This window comes from Protopterus annectens, chromosome 4.part0 (genome assembly GCF_019279795.1).
Source record: "Protopterus annectens isolate FY-2018-M chromosome 4.part0, PAN1.0, whole genome shotgun sequence".
NCBI classification, from domain to species: domain Eukaryota; kingdom Metazoa; phylum Chordata; order Ceratodontiformes; family Protopteridae; genus Protopterus; species Protopterus annectens.
This window is the reverse complement of record NC_056733.1, coordinates 1897456091-1897475611: the sequence shown is the minus strand read 5'-3', so window position 1 is coordinate 1897475611 and position 19521 is coordinate 1897456091. Positions and strand designations below refer to the sequence as shown.

Below are 19521 nucleotides of genomic sequence, written 5' to 3'. Positions count from 1 at the left end.
AATGTCCTGCCCTGCTGCAATGCAGCCTCCAAATGAAGGCAGCTTGCAGCGTGAAACACATACAAAATGTTTGCTTTTCTGAGGGTTTGGTCTTATTTACAACCACAAAAAGTGTTCTCTCTTCTGAGTATTCACTGTTATGAAATGCAACTGTATTATATATCTTACATAAGTTACAGTACACAAAGTTACATTTATATCAATATTAGATTATTATAATGAAATATAAGATGCAAAAGAAAACTTATGACACATTAAGTATACATATGGTCCACTGATAAACAGCAAAAAAAATATATTACATTTTACTAAACAGATATATACAACATGCTTAGTTGTAAAGTATATGTAGGGAATACGCCCAGGCATTAGGCTAGTTGGTTTATAAAGCAATGTGTGATTAATACTATAACAATGGAAACAACAAACGAAAGTTGAACATTATTCTGAAACACATCAGTAAAAATTTCCTTAATCTGGAAAAATGCAAAGTTTAGAGCATGCAAAGGGTAAAATGCAACTCTGTTAATCAATGTTCCTAAAATATTTACATGTTCTGTTTGATTTCTTGAAATGTAGCAAATTGTCAAGGTTCCTAATATTCTCTGAATATTATTCCATATATCAAGTGGTGTTCTGGAGAATGTTCCTTTCCATGTGCTCAGGGTGAATGGTAGACACAACAGCTGAATGCTAGGCTTCTGAGATGAGGTGTAAGCAAAAATGGAGGACATTATCTGTTGTCGGACATTTTAAAATTGAATGCATTGAGCAGCAGAGTAGCTGCTGTTACAAGTAGCCAGTAGTTTGAGTTTATCTTAGCACAGTGGGGTTCTTTGCTGTTGGCTACATTGATGAATCTGAAAATTTGGGCTCTTAGCAGATTGTATGAGAGTGACATTTTTGTTTGGCTGATGAAGACTATAACAAGAAGACAACATTTCAGTATGGGGAGAAACACATTAATTGCTGTAGCTTGCCTCACTTCAGTAGAGAGCAAGTGAATTATTATATAATATACTTCAAGCTAGGCTAGTACTTTGTTAACACTTTAATATGAGCATGAAAGGAGAGTTTTTGATCGAAGGTAGGATCACTGCAGTGAGGTATATGGAAAGGAGAGGAGATCTGGTATGATCAATTAAACAAATACAGTGATATTTCTCAATCATCAGGTTATAGAACCTATAGGCATATCATTACCTCTAGATATAAATAATGAAATTCTTTGTATTCAACTTCACATTCCTTTCTGTCTTGTTTCTAACATTCATACTCTTTATAATCAATATTTGCTAACACATTTCTTAGTGCAAAATTAGTAACAGTCTCAAAAAGGTGAAAACGTATCTGCCCATCCACTCATCATTCAGGTTTTATAGGCTGCTGAGAGGTGACTTGTGCCTGGCCTATAGAGCAGTCTCGGACCCTGCCCTAATGGGAATGCTGAACATCCACAAGTCAAATGGGACAAGATTCATTCACTCTAGGGATCTTAACCTAGCCTGTGATATTAACAGAATACGCTAGAGAGACAGATATGTCTCCCAGAGATTGCCACTCCTCCTGAACAACTCCAATTCATGTATAACAGAGCTTCTCAATGACCCTATTTAAGCGTAACTTAGACAACTAGATAGGAGACAGTAAATTTACCCTTTGGGTGTCACCTATGTCCCTCTTGGATAAGAGCAGTCAGTGCTGATCATAGACTCCAGCTGCAAATATAGACCATACAACTTGGTCAATAAGGGAACAAGGGTATAACATGACTAGGCTAATAAAGGCCTTAGGGCCAATAGCCTAGTAACTTCCTATATGCCTATGAACCTATGAGCCTTAAAGGTAGCCAAAGTAGTATTTTATTTTCACCTGTAGTGTTTACTTATTCCATAGAGTGGGAATACATTGACCTAAAAACCCATCATTCCAGTAAGTCTTGTTTATTTGTTGGTGTATATTTAGGTCCCTGCTGTGAGCATTTGCAGAGCCACTGATTTTGTAAAGAAATGGATCATCAAATAGGACTGGGTATTTCATGGCTAGAAAACTAAAATATAGGTCATTTCAGAATAATTTGTCCTCACATCAGTTGCTGTGAATTTCCTAGCTCTTCACTTATATCCATGCCATGTTTCCCTGCTATGCTTGACTTAATTTTCATTTAGTTTCTTTTATTACAGCTTTATTTTTCCTTCTTTCTCCTTCTTTTTGATTTTTTCCTTTTTTCTTCTTCATCAACCATTGTTATAGTCTCACTTATATTACTAACTGCCTCTCTGAAGGAAAATGAGAGCCTGTCCTTTAGCACGTTCATCTCTTTTTACATTTTTTTATTTCTGAAAAAGTGTAGATACAAGCAAACTCTATGAGCTGCTTCTCCAGTTTTTAATTGGAGAGGAAAGGTCATGAGTCTCACCTGATCAGTTTCTGTGACTAGGGCATCCAAGTAAACCCACTACTTGATGATTGCTGAGGCAAAAAGACAAACTGTCTTTTAGTAGTTGGCATGTCTTTCATGTCAGAAGGAACAAGCTATTCACTGACACAAAACACCAATTCAATTGTACGTCCAAACCTGGAAAGGCATTATTGAATTATATACCAAATCAATGTTCTCACATTGTCATCACACTTTTACTAGCACTGGAGTAATCACCAGCAATCTGAGCAAAGACAGTCCAATCACATTTTAAATTTCAGGGTGCAGAAAAATTGTTGCCCTCTCATCTCTCCTATTGTTTCAGAGGCTCTACCACAGAGCTCTCAACTGAACCAACTACTTTCAACATAAGCCACCAGCTAGACTTTCCATATATACCACAATAAGTTTATTTGCTTACTCAAAATAATCACTGACTCTTTTGTGTTCTGTCTATGAACTTCAATTGCATTGATAACCACCTGAAAGAGCAGTTCCCTCCTGTGTTAACTTTGATGATGTGTGCACATTTCAAAAATTGCTCCATTTTTTCCTTGTTGGGAGTTCAGTCCTCTCTTTCCTATGGCAGTCTTTGTCTTCACCTTCCCTTTTGATTGCACCACTGGCAACCTATTCAACAAAATAGTTTCCAGTCTTAATGGAATTACAAGCAGATTTCCCCCTGTTACCACCACTGATTGTGAAATGGTGTACCATGTGATTGGACAACTGAAACTCATGGTCTCACAACTCCTTATTTGCAATTGAGAGAAGTAAGTTACAGTCAGTAATCAAATCTTATTTAAATTTATATCAAGCTATTTGACTTTAACTTGAAAACTTAAGAAAATGCTCATTAACTATGGCTGTCTTCATCACTCTACAAAGTACAGCATGTATGGTCAAATTAATAGGAATTACTTTCTTGCTATTATTTCATTCAGTCATCTACTGTACTGTTAATGAATTAGTTTAAGGCTGCAAAACTATAGATACCTTAAAATACCATGGGCCTTGTCTGTGAAACAATACACCTTTGCTTCTTGGAGTAATATTTTAATCAAAGAATCTTAATAATTAATTTAAGGGTATTTTGAAACATTAAATGTGCACTTTGAAGATATGTGCACTGTGGTGGGATAAACAGCTGTAAAATGTGATGAACATGTCATGTGCTTCAGAAAGAATTATACCACACTGTGAATAAGTAATATGTGTTTTCTGAAGTCTACTAAAATTCCAGTGTAATGACATAGTCCCAATGAGCCACACTGTGTACCACATCTTGTTTTGCAACATACCATATGTACTCCATAGGGAGCAAAGAGCTGCAGTGCTGCTTGTCCCAGTTATAATACTATGCTCTCCCATTAGTATGTCATGCATGATATAAGGAGTGCTGTTGTACTTTGCTACTTGGATACAAGTTCTCATTGCTCCCTGTGTGCCCTTGTGCACAATGTAAAGGTGACCACCCCCCCCCCCCACACACACACACACACTCCTGCTATGTTCAGGATGCTGACTGAAGGTAATGGTGCACTGTGTCCTGTGTTATCAAACACAATGTAATGGCAGGACACACAATGCTTTTGTGATGTGTCCACTGCCACAATGCTAGATTATCTTATGGAAGTCTCATGCACAATATAACTTTGGGAAAACAAATCACCATCATCATCACTGTAGAGATTGCCTTTCTGGTGACTAAAGCACCACAGTGCTCTGGGGGCACAGTGCTGTACTGGTGTGTTCCACATTATTGTGTTACAGTGCCAGACTATGTTGCACTAGAGTAATACATGGAGCACAGTTTCAACAGGTTTGGTACCCTGCTGCTGTAATGAATGTATCTGCATGTATTAGTATAAAGCACAGAGTGATGAACTGTTGTGTAACCAGTTACTCTAGTCAATCCACTACAATAATATAGGATGTACAATACTATACTTTTGTGCTCCCTAATAGATTAGGTAATCTCCCAAATCACTGTTGCATTATTTAACAGATCAATCACATGGTGACATGTCAGTCACAGGATTACATGCAAGAGTGGCTAACATACAATTCAGATAGACTTTCTCATAGTAAGGAAAGTACATTGGAGTAGAATCACTGATTGCAAAGTCATCCAAGTCAGCTCACAGCATAAATGGCTGGTTGCCACACATGCTGTGTGTCTTAGTAGTATAGTTAATTTCAAACCATAGATGCTTTGTAATAATGTAGGACACTGAGTGGCATCTTGTGATGTACCTTAATACTAAAACTTCCCCCACTCCAGCACTACTGCAGATAGCATAATGGTTAAGGTCTTCATCTTCCACCAACAAGATACCTAGTTTAATCCTGACCGCTGGCCAATGCCTGAATGGAATTTGCATGTTCTCCCTGTGTCTTTGTGGGGTATCTTCCACCTCCCAAAAACATGCTGAGTGATTCCACCAAAGAATGGTGGTCTGGGCAGCAGCACAAACTCTAGATGGTGCCCTATAGGAGATAGAGTTGTAAAGACCATCCACTTTGGCCATCAACTGTGATGTGAAGTATCCTCTAGATAGGAAAACACAGATCGCAAACTGTGTGCCATGGCAGGGATAGTCACTGTATAGAATAAAAATTGGCTGTATGTGATTCAGTCATTTTGACTAATGTTTCCAAAAATGAGCAGTGGTATTTGCCTGTGATAAGAGTTCACCCCAGTGATCACTGCAGTGGCTCTACTTAATAGAGGCACGGGTAACTAATGTTGAGTGCCATGATGCCAGGGCACTTCTATGGACTAGGCTTGAAAGGCTCCAGGGCCATTAGCCTAGTACACACCTATGAACCTATGAACCTATAAGTGGGTTGAGAACCTGGTCTACTTCTAACTATGCCAGGGATCCATGCTAACTGTGGGAGTGGAGTATGTGCTCCTATTTGCCAGTGTGCATGACCACCATAAAGCCCAGCATCCCAGTGTCAATAAGCTATCAAAACTTGTCAGAGATTTTGGATGGATGGATAGGCCTAAAAAGACCCTTTTGGTCATTAGCCTAGTAAACACCTATGAACCCATGAACCTACTGGCTGGCCAGAGTTCAGTTGGCAACCATGGGTTACTTGGAATAGCTTTATTGAGTGAAAGCTGGATGTAAAACCAATCAACCTGCCAAACATGAACTAAGGATTGACACACCCATTGTAGATTCACTGACAGGATGCAGCTTAGAAGCTGATGACATGATGGTAAGATGGAGGCTGGGCATCTTGTATATCCAAGAGACAAAATGGAAGGGCAATGCAGCAAAGATGCTTGGCTTAGGATCCAGAGTCTACTACGCAGGGGGAAGGCAGATTAGAAAATGAGTGGGAATTGAAGTGAGGGGGAGGCATCAGAAGACAGTAAAGGATATCATCAGAATTAGTGACAGACTCATGCCAGCCAGATTCCAGTTTAAGAACAGGGCAGGGCACGGTTCATAATCTCAGCCTATGCCCCAGAGCTGTGATAGTGAGGAAAAGAATACATTTAGGCAGCAGCTGCAGGACCTGCTAGATAAAGCAGGACAACCAGAATTGATGTTGATAATGTGTGACTTGAATGCACATATCAGGGCACAAAGAAGAGGATGTGAGCACTGCCTGGGTCCAAATGGGTGAGGCAACAGGAATAAAAGAGGAGATGCCATTCTAGATCTATGTCTGGCAAATGGCTTGATTATGGCTAACACATGGTTCAGCAAGACAGACAAGTCACACAATCACATACAAGAGTGGTCAACATGTAACTCAGCGTATTGACTTTCTCCTGGTATGGAAAGGACATTTGGGTAGAATCAGTGATTGCAGTCATCCACAATGAAACATTCAGCTCACAGCATAAATCACTGGTTGCCACAATCAGCTATAGACAGTGGTCAGAGAAAGGTTAATAGATACAAGGCCAAAGACCTGAAGCTGACTGCAGAAAAAGAACAAAAGTTCAAGGAAATACTCAGAGCTCTAGCATTTCAGGAAGAAGAGAAAATACGTGGAGGCGAAGAACAATGGCAGCACCTCAAAACAGCACATGTAAGGACTACAGAACACATATGACACCAAGCAAGGTACATAATGAAAGCTGGTGGTGGAATGCAGAAGTCCAGGAAGTCATCAAAAGAAAGGAGTGCAGGAAAAATGAGTGATAGAAAAGATGGACCAGGCTAAGAAGGAATACTGACTGGCTAACAAACAGGCTAAGAGGAGAGTTTCAATAGCAAAAAAGAAGGAACTGGAGGCATTCTACCAGCTTCTGAAAAGTGATTCAGTAGATGACACAAAGACACTTGACCAAGTTGCTAGGCAAAGACAAAAAGATAAAAAAAATATTCAGACACCTTTCATAAGAGATGTCAGCAACAACCCAATCACCAGTCCTCAGGACATCAAAGACAGATGGAAGGAGTACTTCAAGTGGCTTCTGAATGAAGAAAACCCCACAAAAGCTATATAGTTCCCTAGACACAGCCTACAATGAAAAATGAAGAGAAGTCCACCCTAAAAGAAGTAAAAATAGCACTAAGGAAAATGAAGTCAGGGAAAGCAGCAGACTCAGATGATGTCACAGCAGATATGATCAGGGTATTGGGTGACATAGTTTAGAAATGGCTCCTGAGGGTATTCATATCATTATGGAGAGAAAGGCATATTCCAGATGACCAGAGAACAACCATACTAGTGCCACTGTAAAACAGTAAAGGGGATATCCACATTTGTGGGCGGTATAGAGGTATCACACTCCTGTCATACTGCATGAAACTTCTGGACAGAGTGATTTATAAATGAATATGCAGAGTAGCAGAAAGTAAGATGGGAGATGAGCAGTTCAGATTCAGATCAGAATGCAGCACAACTGGCTTGATGTTTACAGTGAGACAGATAGATTTGAAGAACCAAGAGATGAGAAAAGGGTCAATAGGGCATTCCTATGAGAGGGTCCCAAGAAAGTTGATTTGGGCAGTACTGAGTTGGTTCAAAGCCCTAGAAATATTAGTTCAGGCTATATATGAGGACCCAGTGACTCAAGTACGAACAGTGTTGAGAATCACAGGGAGGTTCCCAGTGGGAGTGAGTGTGCATCAGCATTCATCTCTGAGCCCACTGCTGTTCATACTGGTGATGGACTACATTTTTCAGACATATTGCAGAGGACAGATCAACAAAGTTGCTGTAAGCAGATGATGCGGCATCACAGGCAGACTGTGAGCAAGAACATCAGCAAGTGATAGGGGAGTGGAATTCAAAAGTGAAGGCACATGGGATGAAACTGAGTACAGATAAGACAGTTGCAATGGCAGAAAATGGGGGAAATTGGAAGAAGCTGAGAATTGACATAGAAGGGAAAATAGTGGAACAGATTAATGGTGTCAATTATCTGGGGGTGGATGGTCAAAGCTAGAATCAGAGGGGTTGCAGCCAACTGACACAGTGTGGCTGGGTAGTATATGACAGAAGAATGCAAAAGAAGCTGAAAAGTAAGGTGTACAAAACAGTGGTGCAATCTGTACTACTGTATGATGCAGAAACCTGGCAGTAAAAACAGGGCAGTTAAGGAATCTAGAGGTGATGGAGTTGAACTGCCTGTGATGGGCAGTAGGATGCAGACTATTGGATAGACAAAGAAATGAGGACATCAGAAGTAAAAAGTATCTCCAATCTCAGAGAAAGTCAAAGAAAGCAGATTATGGTGGTTTGGGCACGTACAGAAAAGCAGAAGATACTCCGTTGAAGATGATCAGGGTCAGACAGGAAGAAGACAAAAGGAAATGACGGCAACCATCAAAGTGATAGATAGATTGTGTGAGAAAAGACTGGCGACAGTCAGACATGATTGTCAAAGAAGATAGGAGAATGTCATTGAATTGAGAGAGATGGCAACAGTTGACATGACACCTCGACCTCATGTAGTGAAAATCCTAGCCCAAATTCAAGATTGCTCCAAAGCAATGCCTGATTAAGGGACTTGCAGAAGGTCACACAGTAGGTAATTAGATAAAGGGGGTTACTGATGATGATGATGTTGATGGTGTTAGCTTGCAGTGTGCCTTAGAATTGTAATTAACCCTAGGATCACTGTTGGACAATAAAAATGTAGGGTACACAGTGCAAACCTACTGTAAACATAGTGTACTTATAACATCCATAAAATCTAGTAATACACTTCTTTTGCCTATTGTGTGACCTTGAGAAAATCACTTAACTAACGCTTTGGGGAAACTGGGAATATGAGCTAGGCTCCTTAATGGTCTCATGGATTTCATGCCTAGCACATACCTATTAGCAATCTTCTGGTGGCTATTGCTTGGAATAATGATGAAGGTGTTTAACTAACAGACATAAGGTACAGGGTTTGATTCTCACCTCTGAGCAAAATTGGCTAGGCTTAACAATCCACAAGGACAGCTTGCTTAATACTTACCTTCGTAATTATGAATCTCTGTAATACTTAAACCCGCAGCCACTGTTGTACTATATAAATGCAGGGTGTACAGTGCTAACCTGTTTTGTGTCAAAGTACTGCAGTAAAATCTCAACCCCTGCTTCAACATGATAATGTAGGGTTCACAGAGCCACCCTGCTATGTGCCCCAATGTTATAGTTTACCTCCCAGATAATTTCTGTACTTTGATAACATAAGGTACACAGTGCCAACATGCTGTGTGACCATTAATGTAGTTAAACCTCCTGCCACTGCTGTATTATAAAAATACTGTGGGGTGCAGAGAGCAATCCTGTTGATGCCCCACTGTCACAGTCAAATCTTTGTCAACCCTGCTGTACTATAGCAATGTAGGGTACAAAATGTTAACCTGATCAGTTCTCCAGTATAAACCCATGACCACTGTTTTATCATAAATATACACTATATACAATGTCAACCTACTGGCAGTTCCACTGTTGTAGTTAAATCCCTAATTGGAGCTGTAACATAATAATATTGGGTGGACAGTGCCAACCTTCTGTGTGTACCACTGCTGTTGTTAAAACCTCCCACCAGTGCTGTACCATAATAATGTAGGTTACTGGGTGCAAACCTGCTGTGTTCCACTGCTGTAGTTAAACTCTCTGACCACTTTTGTACAGCACCAACCTGTGGTGTCCTATTGCTGCAGTTAAACTGTCTGACAACTGCTACATTTCAACACTGTAAGGTATTCAGTGATATCTAGCTGTGTGCTCCACTAATGCACATAACCTTCCTGATCACTGTTACCTTATAATAATTTGGGAACTCAGTGACAACTTTCTTTGTCCATATTACTGTAGTTAACACCAGAACATTGCTGTACTTTAATAATGAACATAATGCCAATCTACTGTGCGCCTTATTTCTGTAGTTAGTATGTAGTAGGTAAGGTGATAACTGTCTTTCGGCTTTTCCCGGTTAGGGGTCGCCACAGCAGAACTCCGGTCCACTAATGATTGGCAGTAGATTTTTACGTGCTGGCTTGTTGACACACACAAGACACTCTGAGAATCAAATGTGCAATGTCTAACTGTGAGGCGACAACGCTACCGCAGCACCACCACCACAGTAACAGTAGGTAGGTAGGTGATACTACAGTGATATAGGGAGCATGAGGTGATACTACAGTGAGATAGAGAGCATGGGGTGATACTACAGTGAGATAGGGAGTATGGGGTGATACTACAGTGAGATAGGGAGCATGGGGTAACACTACAGTGAGGCAGGGAGCATGGGGTGATACTTGTTGTGCTGTTCTGCTGTAGCTAACCTATAGAAATACTGTGCTGTAGTAATGTGGGCACACTATACTGCCCAAGTGTGCTCCTCATTACTGTAGTTAACATTTGCTGCATGCAGTTTCACTCTAGTAATGTAGTGTATGAGGTTCCATCCTGCTGTGTGACCTACCACTAGGGGTAATTCTTCCTCAAGGGAAATTGCACTATAAAAATGTAGGGCACATAATGCCACCCTGCTACATACCTTGTTACCGCAGTTAAAATAACTATTCTCTCTCCAGTGCTGCTGCACTATATCCACAGACCTTCTGCTGATAGATGTACAATGTTTCAGAATCACGTAGCTGTCAGCTAAGTCTCAGAACCATAGAAATGATAAATATCAATCCATCTGTAATTTAAATAGATCATACTGTTCTGGAATTAATTAAATGTATTATCCAAAACACTGTTACTCTTTGTAAACACACTTCTGTTTTTTTCTATATTGAATCTGTTCTGAACATACTGTGTGGACACTATAGGCTGGTTACTTTATATGCTGGATCAATCTGATCCTGACAGTGGAATTTGCAGATGATACAATTCTAGAATGCTGTCAGCATACAAATGTGATTAATGCCTACAGTCCTGACACTCAGCTTTCTGCTGGCACACATGCTATCATTTCAGTGTGCAGTATTTTTATTACTTTATTTGTTTGTTTTTTTAATTGGTTAATTACACTAGACCAGGAATCCTTTGTGCTCCTTCTGGCTGCATCAGGAAATATATCACCCTCATAATTTGCCTACTACACATCTGTGCTCTGAATAAATAACTAGATGTCCATCACAACTTAAACTTAGAAAGCCTTTTTGAATGCAGCTACTTTGCAGTCTTGCCTTTTATCATATTTAAATGCAGGAAAGAAGGCAGTAAAAGTAAATTTTCTCATGGTATTTCATGAGTTTATTTTGTATGAAAATAGCTTTATTGGTTTTACTGATGTGAGCTGCTAACCAGAATCTTCCTCTCGGAAGCTATATGACTACCATTGGACATTACATTCTTCTATACATTGTAGTACATGATTACATCATCAGTGGACTTTGGTTTTCTGCCATTATTTGGTGGTGTTCCAGTGTTGCCAGTTTTTCTTGCTGTAAGTTACCATAATTACTCTGCTGTGCATGTGTTCTGCAAACTCCTTGCTTCCTTCATGGCATTATGCTGGAAACTGCAGATGGACAGTGAATGAAGGAGTAATATGCAGACACATGCACAGAACTCCAGTGCATGGTTCTATCTGTCTGTAACAGAACTCCAGTGCATGGTTCTATCTGTCTGTAACAAAACTCCAGTGCATGGTTCTATCTGTCTGTAACAGAACTCCAGTGCATGATTCTATCTGTCTGTAGGCATCTTTTATAATTCTAATAATGCCTGCATTTTAATACTAGCTTTACTATACCAGCCATATGTATTATAAACAGAAGTGGGGCAACAGGCTTGACTTTAGAAAACTGCACTTGGAAACTCGAAGTGGCATTCTTATGCATCTCAAGCCTTTTTAAAGAAATTATAATTGTAAACTACATGCAACTATCTTGTACTTATGAGACTGATCTAGACTCTCAGTATACAAGTAAAAGCTAAAACCTTAGTTTATTTCAAAATTATCTTCTCAGAAGTCATATTTCTGATGCAAACAGCACAAGTTAAGATGCTTAGAAGAAAGGGATTAGGAAATCCAGTGATTCAGCATGAATATTTCAAACATTTCTAGTCTATATAATGATTGAATCTGTTAGTTTCACAGTGCATATTAATCAAGTAATGTTTTAGGTACATAGGTAAGAAAACGGCTAGCTGTCCTTGAGAGCTATTTTAAGCTTAGATAATTTCCCTTTTTGTACTGAAATTAACTTATCCCATTTGTTTAGAGACTGGCCTTACCCATTCCATGGTTGAAAATTATATATTACTCCTAATGTAAACAACTGGCATCATACCATAGATAATACGAGACGATCCATGCATGGGATAAAACATTTAGGAGCTGCCACTGGCAATTAATAGTGCAAGGGGCAGTCCTGGGGAGTATGTTCCATAGCAGGCATCCTCTGTGAGATATATCTGTCCCTTCAGAATGTTCTAGTGATTTTGAAGAGGTTTAGATCCATAGACAGAGTATTTCCAACATCATTTGTCCTGCTGATGTGCAGTAAATCCATAAACACTGGGTTCGAGGATTTGTTGTATACTAGACACAGGTCACCTCTTACCATTCTTTATAGATGTTAGTTGCTAGGAATGCAGTCCAAGAGATCATGAAGAAGCCTAGCCCAAATTCAAGATTGCTAAAGAGCACAGTCTGATTAAGGGACTTGCTCAAGGGCACACACTAAGTAAATAAAGGTGAGAAGATTCAAACCCTGCACCCTTGAGACAGGAAGCAGCTCATTAACAAGTCAGAGATTTAATCTGCTTTGCTACCTGACACATGTCTTACTATTTCACCATCCATTATGTTACCAAAGGGGTGTGGTATTGCTAACTATCACACAAAAGCAGTTACGAGAGATATGCTCTGCACTTACGAAGCTTATGACTCTTACTAAATAGTAGTGTAGGCCCACTACAGGTCTATGCAGTTTCTTAAGGGAGTACAAGTTAAACAACATTTTATTTTAAGTACATACAGCTTCCTCATGAACATCTGTGTTGTGATAAGAGCCACAACCCAGATATGCACAAAATACAATGATTATGAGATAGTAGACTATCTGATAACATGACTATACAGAGTTTATCATAGAAGTCAGATGGCTGATTGGATCGAGATAAAACCAAATCTGAAGAGCACAGCATATAAAGCATTAATGCAAAGCTAAGCTCTGCAAACAGAAATGAAAGTACACTTAAAGGAGCTGAACGTTAAGCAAAGACTGATGTAAAAAATAATATATTTATATGCAAATGTGAGAAGACTGGAAAAGGGATAGGGACTATATGTAAAGTAATAAAAGGCTAAAAAAATAGTAGGGATGAGACAGACTGACTGCCATATGAAGCATTCCTGAAATACTAAAATAAATTTGTATTCAAAAAGTGGGCCAAGGTATAATATATACTACAAAGTAACACATGCTTGGACTTAAGACATTAGGAAAAGCCATATGGATACAATTAAATGGAAGCTGCTCAGAAGGGAAAATCAGAACTTGTAGAGGGGAGGTACGAATGTCAGCAAGGGAAATGAAGTTGTATGCCAAAGGAAGAGATGGCAGGAGGTAAAATGAGGTTAAACATGTATTTCACGGTAAGCTGGGGACAGGCCATTGTCCTGCAATGGTGTGAGAATTGAAGCAGTGCATGACAAGACTGAATAGGAAATTCTTCCCAGAAATGCAAATTTGTATCACCTGTCTTGGGTCCTGGGTGTACACAAGAATCCCTCTGTACTTCACTTGTTTATTATCTGCATCACAATTTAATTAATAGTTTAATGTTTCATTGAAACACCTTTGCCTTAACTTTATTTAGTTATTTTAGTCAATTTTTGAACCTTAAAACAACAAGGTTTGGAATATATTTAGCTTGCCTAGCATGATGTCATTGTTCCTAATCTATAAGTGTATGTTAAGTGAAAGACTTTCTCATACCAGCTGTGTGACAATTTTCTTTAGACGGCATAAAGTGTAGCACATTTTCTTTTTTTCCATTTCAGTCTACAACTCCTGTCTTGCTGCTGAGTCCCAGTGACCAAATAGACGAAGGTTTTGAGTTGGAATATCCAGTGGATCGAGGCAACTGGACAGGAAAGCTAGACTTTTTACTTTCGTGCATTGGTTACTGTGTAGGACTTGGAAATGTCTGGAGGTTCCCATACAGGGCCTACACAAATGGAGGAGGTAAATGCACAGAATTGGGAAATGTATTTCTGAATTTCATAATGAAGTCATTCTATTTTTCTGGATCATGTTTTGTAAACAAGTACATATTGAAGAAATAACTAGAAATCTAAGAGGTTATATCATGTATATAGCTTTTAGACTTTACACACATCTGACTTCTGACATCTATTTGAAGTAATCTAATTTTGAACATCTAGGGTCAACTATGGTCACATACTGAATATCATGATTTTCCTCGAAATGACACAGAAAAGCCGAATGTCTGTGTACAGTGGGTATCATTACACACACGCACACACGCACACACACACACACACACACACACACACACACACACACACACACACACACACACACACACACACACACACACACACACACAGATGTGCACAGAAGAAAACAGTTTTGTTTTATCTCCTTAATTAGCTATCACAGTCTTTTAGCCAGAGTGACATTCCTTGCTGCTTCACCATCCTGCATGTTAACAAAAGGCTAAAATATTACTATCACAGAAGAATATTGCTCTCACACAAAGCCAGTCCCAAAATGATGTTATCTACACCACAGAGTTCTGCAGGCTCCTTTCCCTGCTATCTTATGCCATCCTGGAAGAGTATCAGTTAGTTGCTCTTCAACATTCACTCTACCAGCACATTCTATCTGCAACCATTTTTACAAAGAGGTGCATCCACATATGTAAATTAATATTAGAGACTTCTGTGTGCATTTTAGAATTCCACTTCTCTCCCCTATCCCTTGCCTTTGCTCTGCTCCCTCTCTGGATCTCTGCAGACAATTGTGCAGCGAAATCATGACCCAGCTCTGCCATACCTCACCTAATAAGAGCAAAGAGTGCATGCCAGTCTTTATACATACAGAGCTTTACTAGTATCTGAAAGAGTGAATAAATTACCTCCCTGTTTCTTCAGCCTAGATGTGGCACAGCTTCTTACTAGATTAACTTTCTTGCTCAAAATTCAGGGTGAGACAAACCCCCAAATAATGGGAAGATAAAGACAAAAATCAGTGAAATTTTAAAATAAATACTCTTAATAACCAAAACAAGAGCTGCATGAACATAATAACAACAAGAAGAATGGAAATATAATATGCTGTATTACTGACTGATTTTATTACTCAGTGATTTAAAAAAAAAATCAAACATTTATGAGAGACAGGGCAAAAATATTAGGAAAATCAGGGACATTTTGCAAAATCAGGGATAGTTCATAGGTATGGGTTGCAGCCTTTTCATATTTTTCCTGATGTTGTAGCTTAGCTAAGGCTATAATTTCCAAGTGTTTTCCCACTAATTTGTTTTAGCTGAGCTTCCCCAAGTAAATGCATATTACCCAGATTGTTGCTGTTATTAAAAAAAAATGAACCGATTTTCTCTCTCTCTAACTTTAGCTACCAATTTTCTGCATTCACCTGCATCTTTTTAATTCCTGAGCTATGCTAGCCCCTATGTATTACTGCTGCTAGTGTCTGTAGCTCATGCATGAATGGAGTTCAGTGTGCTCTTGATGCCCATCATTACTTTGTTTCCCTTGGAAAGAATTCGATGTTCTGTCCATTCGCTCTTTTGAGATTTCGAACATTTCAGTTCGATTAAATTGCATTCGGCATTTTCAGCATTCAATATGCTGATATAGAGGAGATTGCCACATTTGTAGCAAGCAGTTTGCTACAGTTTATAAGTTGAGAAAATATTTTTTTTTTGAACAAATACCTAAGCACTGTAGGGCTCTGTACAGGCAGGAAATAAACTGTAGCAACTGTTTACTACATTTATAGCAAGTAGTTTACTACTTCCGCAGTGGTGCAGCAGTAGCATTGTTGCTTCACAGCAAGAGGTTCTCCCGTTTGATTCTCGGCTTGGGTTGGGAGTGCCTTCTGTGTGGAGTCTGCATGTCCTCCCCGTGGGCGTTCAAAAGACATGCGTTGAATGGGTGTGCCTTCATTGAAGGTTGGGCATCGGGCTGGCAACTTGACACCATAAAAAACAACTGCCAATCATTAGTAGACTGGAGTTCTGCTGTGGCGACCCCTAACCGGGAAAAGCCGAAAGACAAACAACAACACAGCAAGTAGTTTACTACAGTTTAAAAGTCAAGAGAAAAGATTTGTTAATTATTTTTTTAAAACTAAAACCTGAGTGCTGTAGTACTCCATACAGGGTATAAACTGTAGCAACTGTTTGTTACATTTGTAGCAAGCAATTTGCTACAGTTGAAAAGGAAAACAAAATATTACATTTTTTCCTCTTTATTTTTAAACCCAAAATGTGAGAAATGAGGGTCAAGAGCAGGGTGTAGAAACTGGACACAAATAGCTGGGGCAGGAGGAAGGGAGGGTGGTCGTGTTGTTTAGTCGTATATCTGGCTACCTGGTTGTTGTGCCAGTAGAAGGAATGAATTTTTTTTTTTTATCTTCACTTGAAGAGCTGGAGGAGAGGGGAGCAGATGGGTACTATCGTCTGGAATCCAGCCAAGTGGTAACATGCAAGTTTTGCAGAAATCTTTTTTTTTTTCTGCTCTTCACTTGTTGAATTGAGGGGTTGGTGAGTTAGTTTGTGGAATTGGCACAGGGTACTGGTTGAGCCAGCTATGCTTCTGTCTCATCTGATGCTCCCTCCCTTACTGCCATCATGTGTACTTATTCAGCTTATCATTCCTCCATGTTTGGAGCAAAATGTTACCTACTGAGGTTTTTTTTTTCACTGTCTCTTTGTTTTTTGAGTTATTGTAAGGCATTAAAATAACTCTCGGTGCTACTTTCTGATATGGGGCATTACATATTAATGTGGTCTTTTTCTTTTCACCTTCCCAGAATCCATTTCAAGTTCACTTTATATTAGTCATCCTAGACACAGGAAGTTATGTTATTTTCTTGTGCCATCGAGATACAATGTTGACAGTGAGAGTTATGGTCAACTTACAAAGTTGTAGTAATGCTTGCATTTTATTCCTGGATAACCATCATATACACCTCTCTTAGAGTTTGTTAGAAAGCATTCAGAGCAATTGTACAACTCCAGCTAGAGAAAAACGATGAAGTCCAGACTTTGTAATGATTGTTTTGTAGTCCTGTACCATGAACATTGACAGACTCTCCCCCATACTCTTCCTGAGGTGTCAAAGACAGCACCGCAATCCAAGACACTTCAAAGAAATTTTGCTACTATCCAGTGTCTGCAGCAGTAGGAAGATTTTTTTTTTGTTATCCTGAATGCTGAGGGATAAAAGTATAACTTTCTGATTTTGAATTTGCATTAGGAGATTTTTTTAATGGATGTAAAAACTCCTTCATACACTGCATTTTCCCACTTCTGTTGGATTGCTACCCCTGGATTTTTCATTAAAACCATAATCCTTGAGTATGACGGATCAGTAGTCTGCATGCAAAATTAACCCTACTTTCTATAAAACTGTTGCAGTTATAGAAAATGATGCTTACAAGTTCATCACTATATAAAATCTATAGTCAGCTATTAGGGCTGCAATCTTTAGATGCCCAAAGTGGGATAATCATACTAAAACTTGGGATTTTACAGGACAAAGCATGCCATCATCAAATTAAATAATTATTTTATCTTCTTACCCAGACTAAGGCTCTGTGATATGAAATATCAGTTGTTTATATTACTTTATACAATATTAAGATGACTTAAATGTAATATCAAGCATCCTGTGACATTTAGAGCAAAGTCAATTTTTTTTTCTTGCAACACATCACCCAATTTACTTTTTCCATGCCCCATACACTACAGAGCAGAACTGTCTAAATCAGTACTGTAATGCAGAAAGAGAGACAGGTAGCAACCCTGTCACTTAGATATACTGATATGTGTCTCTTCCTCTCTGTAATAAAAGCAGTGAAAAACAGTTTTACAACATACTCATTCCTATCAAATGCCCAACTTTTTGCAGAATGTCCAGATTTTTGCCTCATATTTTTAGTCTGTTCCCCATAAAATTTGTAGTTTTCTTCCAAATTGTAGAAGACTGAAGTCACTAAAATAATGACAAATATTTGAGTTTCAGACCATGTCCCTCAGAAAAATATATTCCAATGGAAAACATTACTCTATCAACATTCTAAGTTTATAAGAGCAACATTTAAAAATTCTCCCTATTTTTGGGCTATTGTCCCCCCATTCATTTTTGGCTTTATCCAGTCTTCTTCTGCTAAGAGGTTGAGAGGTATGAATACACTGCCTTTTTTAATAGTAGTTGCTGCCATTAGGAGGACTGACTGCCTGTCTAAGATTGTTACAAGTACCTGATGGGGTAAACTACAGATTATTTGGTCTTTGTGGTAAGTCATGCAGGCAAAGACAAATTCCTCTGCAAAGTATGGGAGAGATTAAGCTTAAAAGTGTGGGTGCGTTTTCCCTTTATACAGTGCAACTGGGTTAATGGAACCTAAACAATACTAGAACCCTATTGTAGGGAGAAAAACAGTCTAAGGGTTCAGTAAAATCCAAGCAACATGCAAACTATTATTATGCTAAAAACAAAATATGTTTCTTATTTTCATTGAAATATCAAAGGTGCTTTTAAAAGGATGCACTTGCTTCTAATCTCTATAGCTTTATTAAACACAAGAAAAGTACAAACATTTATATCAAAGCTACCAAGTTTAAACAATGACTGAGTTATTTGTTGTTTCCTATATATACAAAACAATGGTGTCAGAAATGACAGTCGGCCTGCCTGGTAAGCATACATTCCAACTGTACAGATTTTTGCAGAATGTCCAGATTTTTTGCCTTATATTTTGGTTTGTTTTTCAAAACATTGTGGTCTCTGTCAAATCATTGCAAAATTATTGAACATTGAGGTCAGTAGATAATGACAGACAACATGAGTTTTAGACTTCAAACCCTTAAGAAAATTAATGGTAATGCAAAACCTGTTATTCTATCAACTCTCTAAGTTTGTAAGAGCAGTATTTAAAAATTGTCTGTATTTTTGGGCCTTTGCTCCCCATTAGTTATGCCTTTGCCCAGATTTTTTGCTCTAAGAGGTTGAGCGGTATGCTGGCAGGTTAATGTGCAGTGTGGGGATTCATTATTCCAAGCCACTTACTCATGGTTCCAGGAGTAAATGCAGGAGACATCTCCACAGGATTGAAGTGTGGAAAGAATGCGTACTAATTTCTCAAGGTAGAGATGAGGAATATACAGAAGCATGCATTGAATTATTGGCACAGTCATTTGGGGTCCCGCTGTTTATGGTTTGTGCATATTGAAATCACTTCGCTTCTTGTTTTGCTAAGTTTTCACCACCACTTACCAGCCCCATAACATAGAAATGTCTGCATCTGCTTTCAGGTAGGATATACGCACCTATTTGCTTCCCCCAGTTTTCCCCATAATTACACTTGTTACAGATACATGATTACCTGCCATTAGCATTTTCCTTTCCTGAAACTGCTGTATTGAAATAAAGGCCATCTATCTGT

The 19521-nt window shown here is 38.8% G+C and overlaps 1 protein-coding gene across 1 annotated transcript in view; it reads left to right on the top strand.

Moving 5' to 3' along the window:
* The window catches only part of SLC6A7 (solute carrier family 6 member 7), a 1098089-nt gene that overhangs the window by 222369 nt on the left and 856199 nt on the right, over positions 1–19521 (top strand). Inside the window, exon 2 of the mRNA XM_044069564.1 lies at positions 13866–14049. Coding sequence (XP_043925499.1) covers positions 13866–14049 — 184 coding nt within the window. The remainder of the gene's footprint in view (positions 1–13865; positions 14050–19521) is intronic.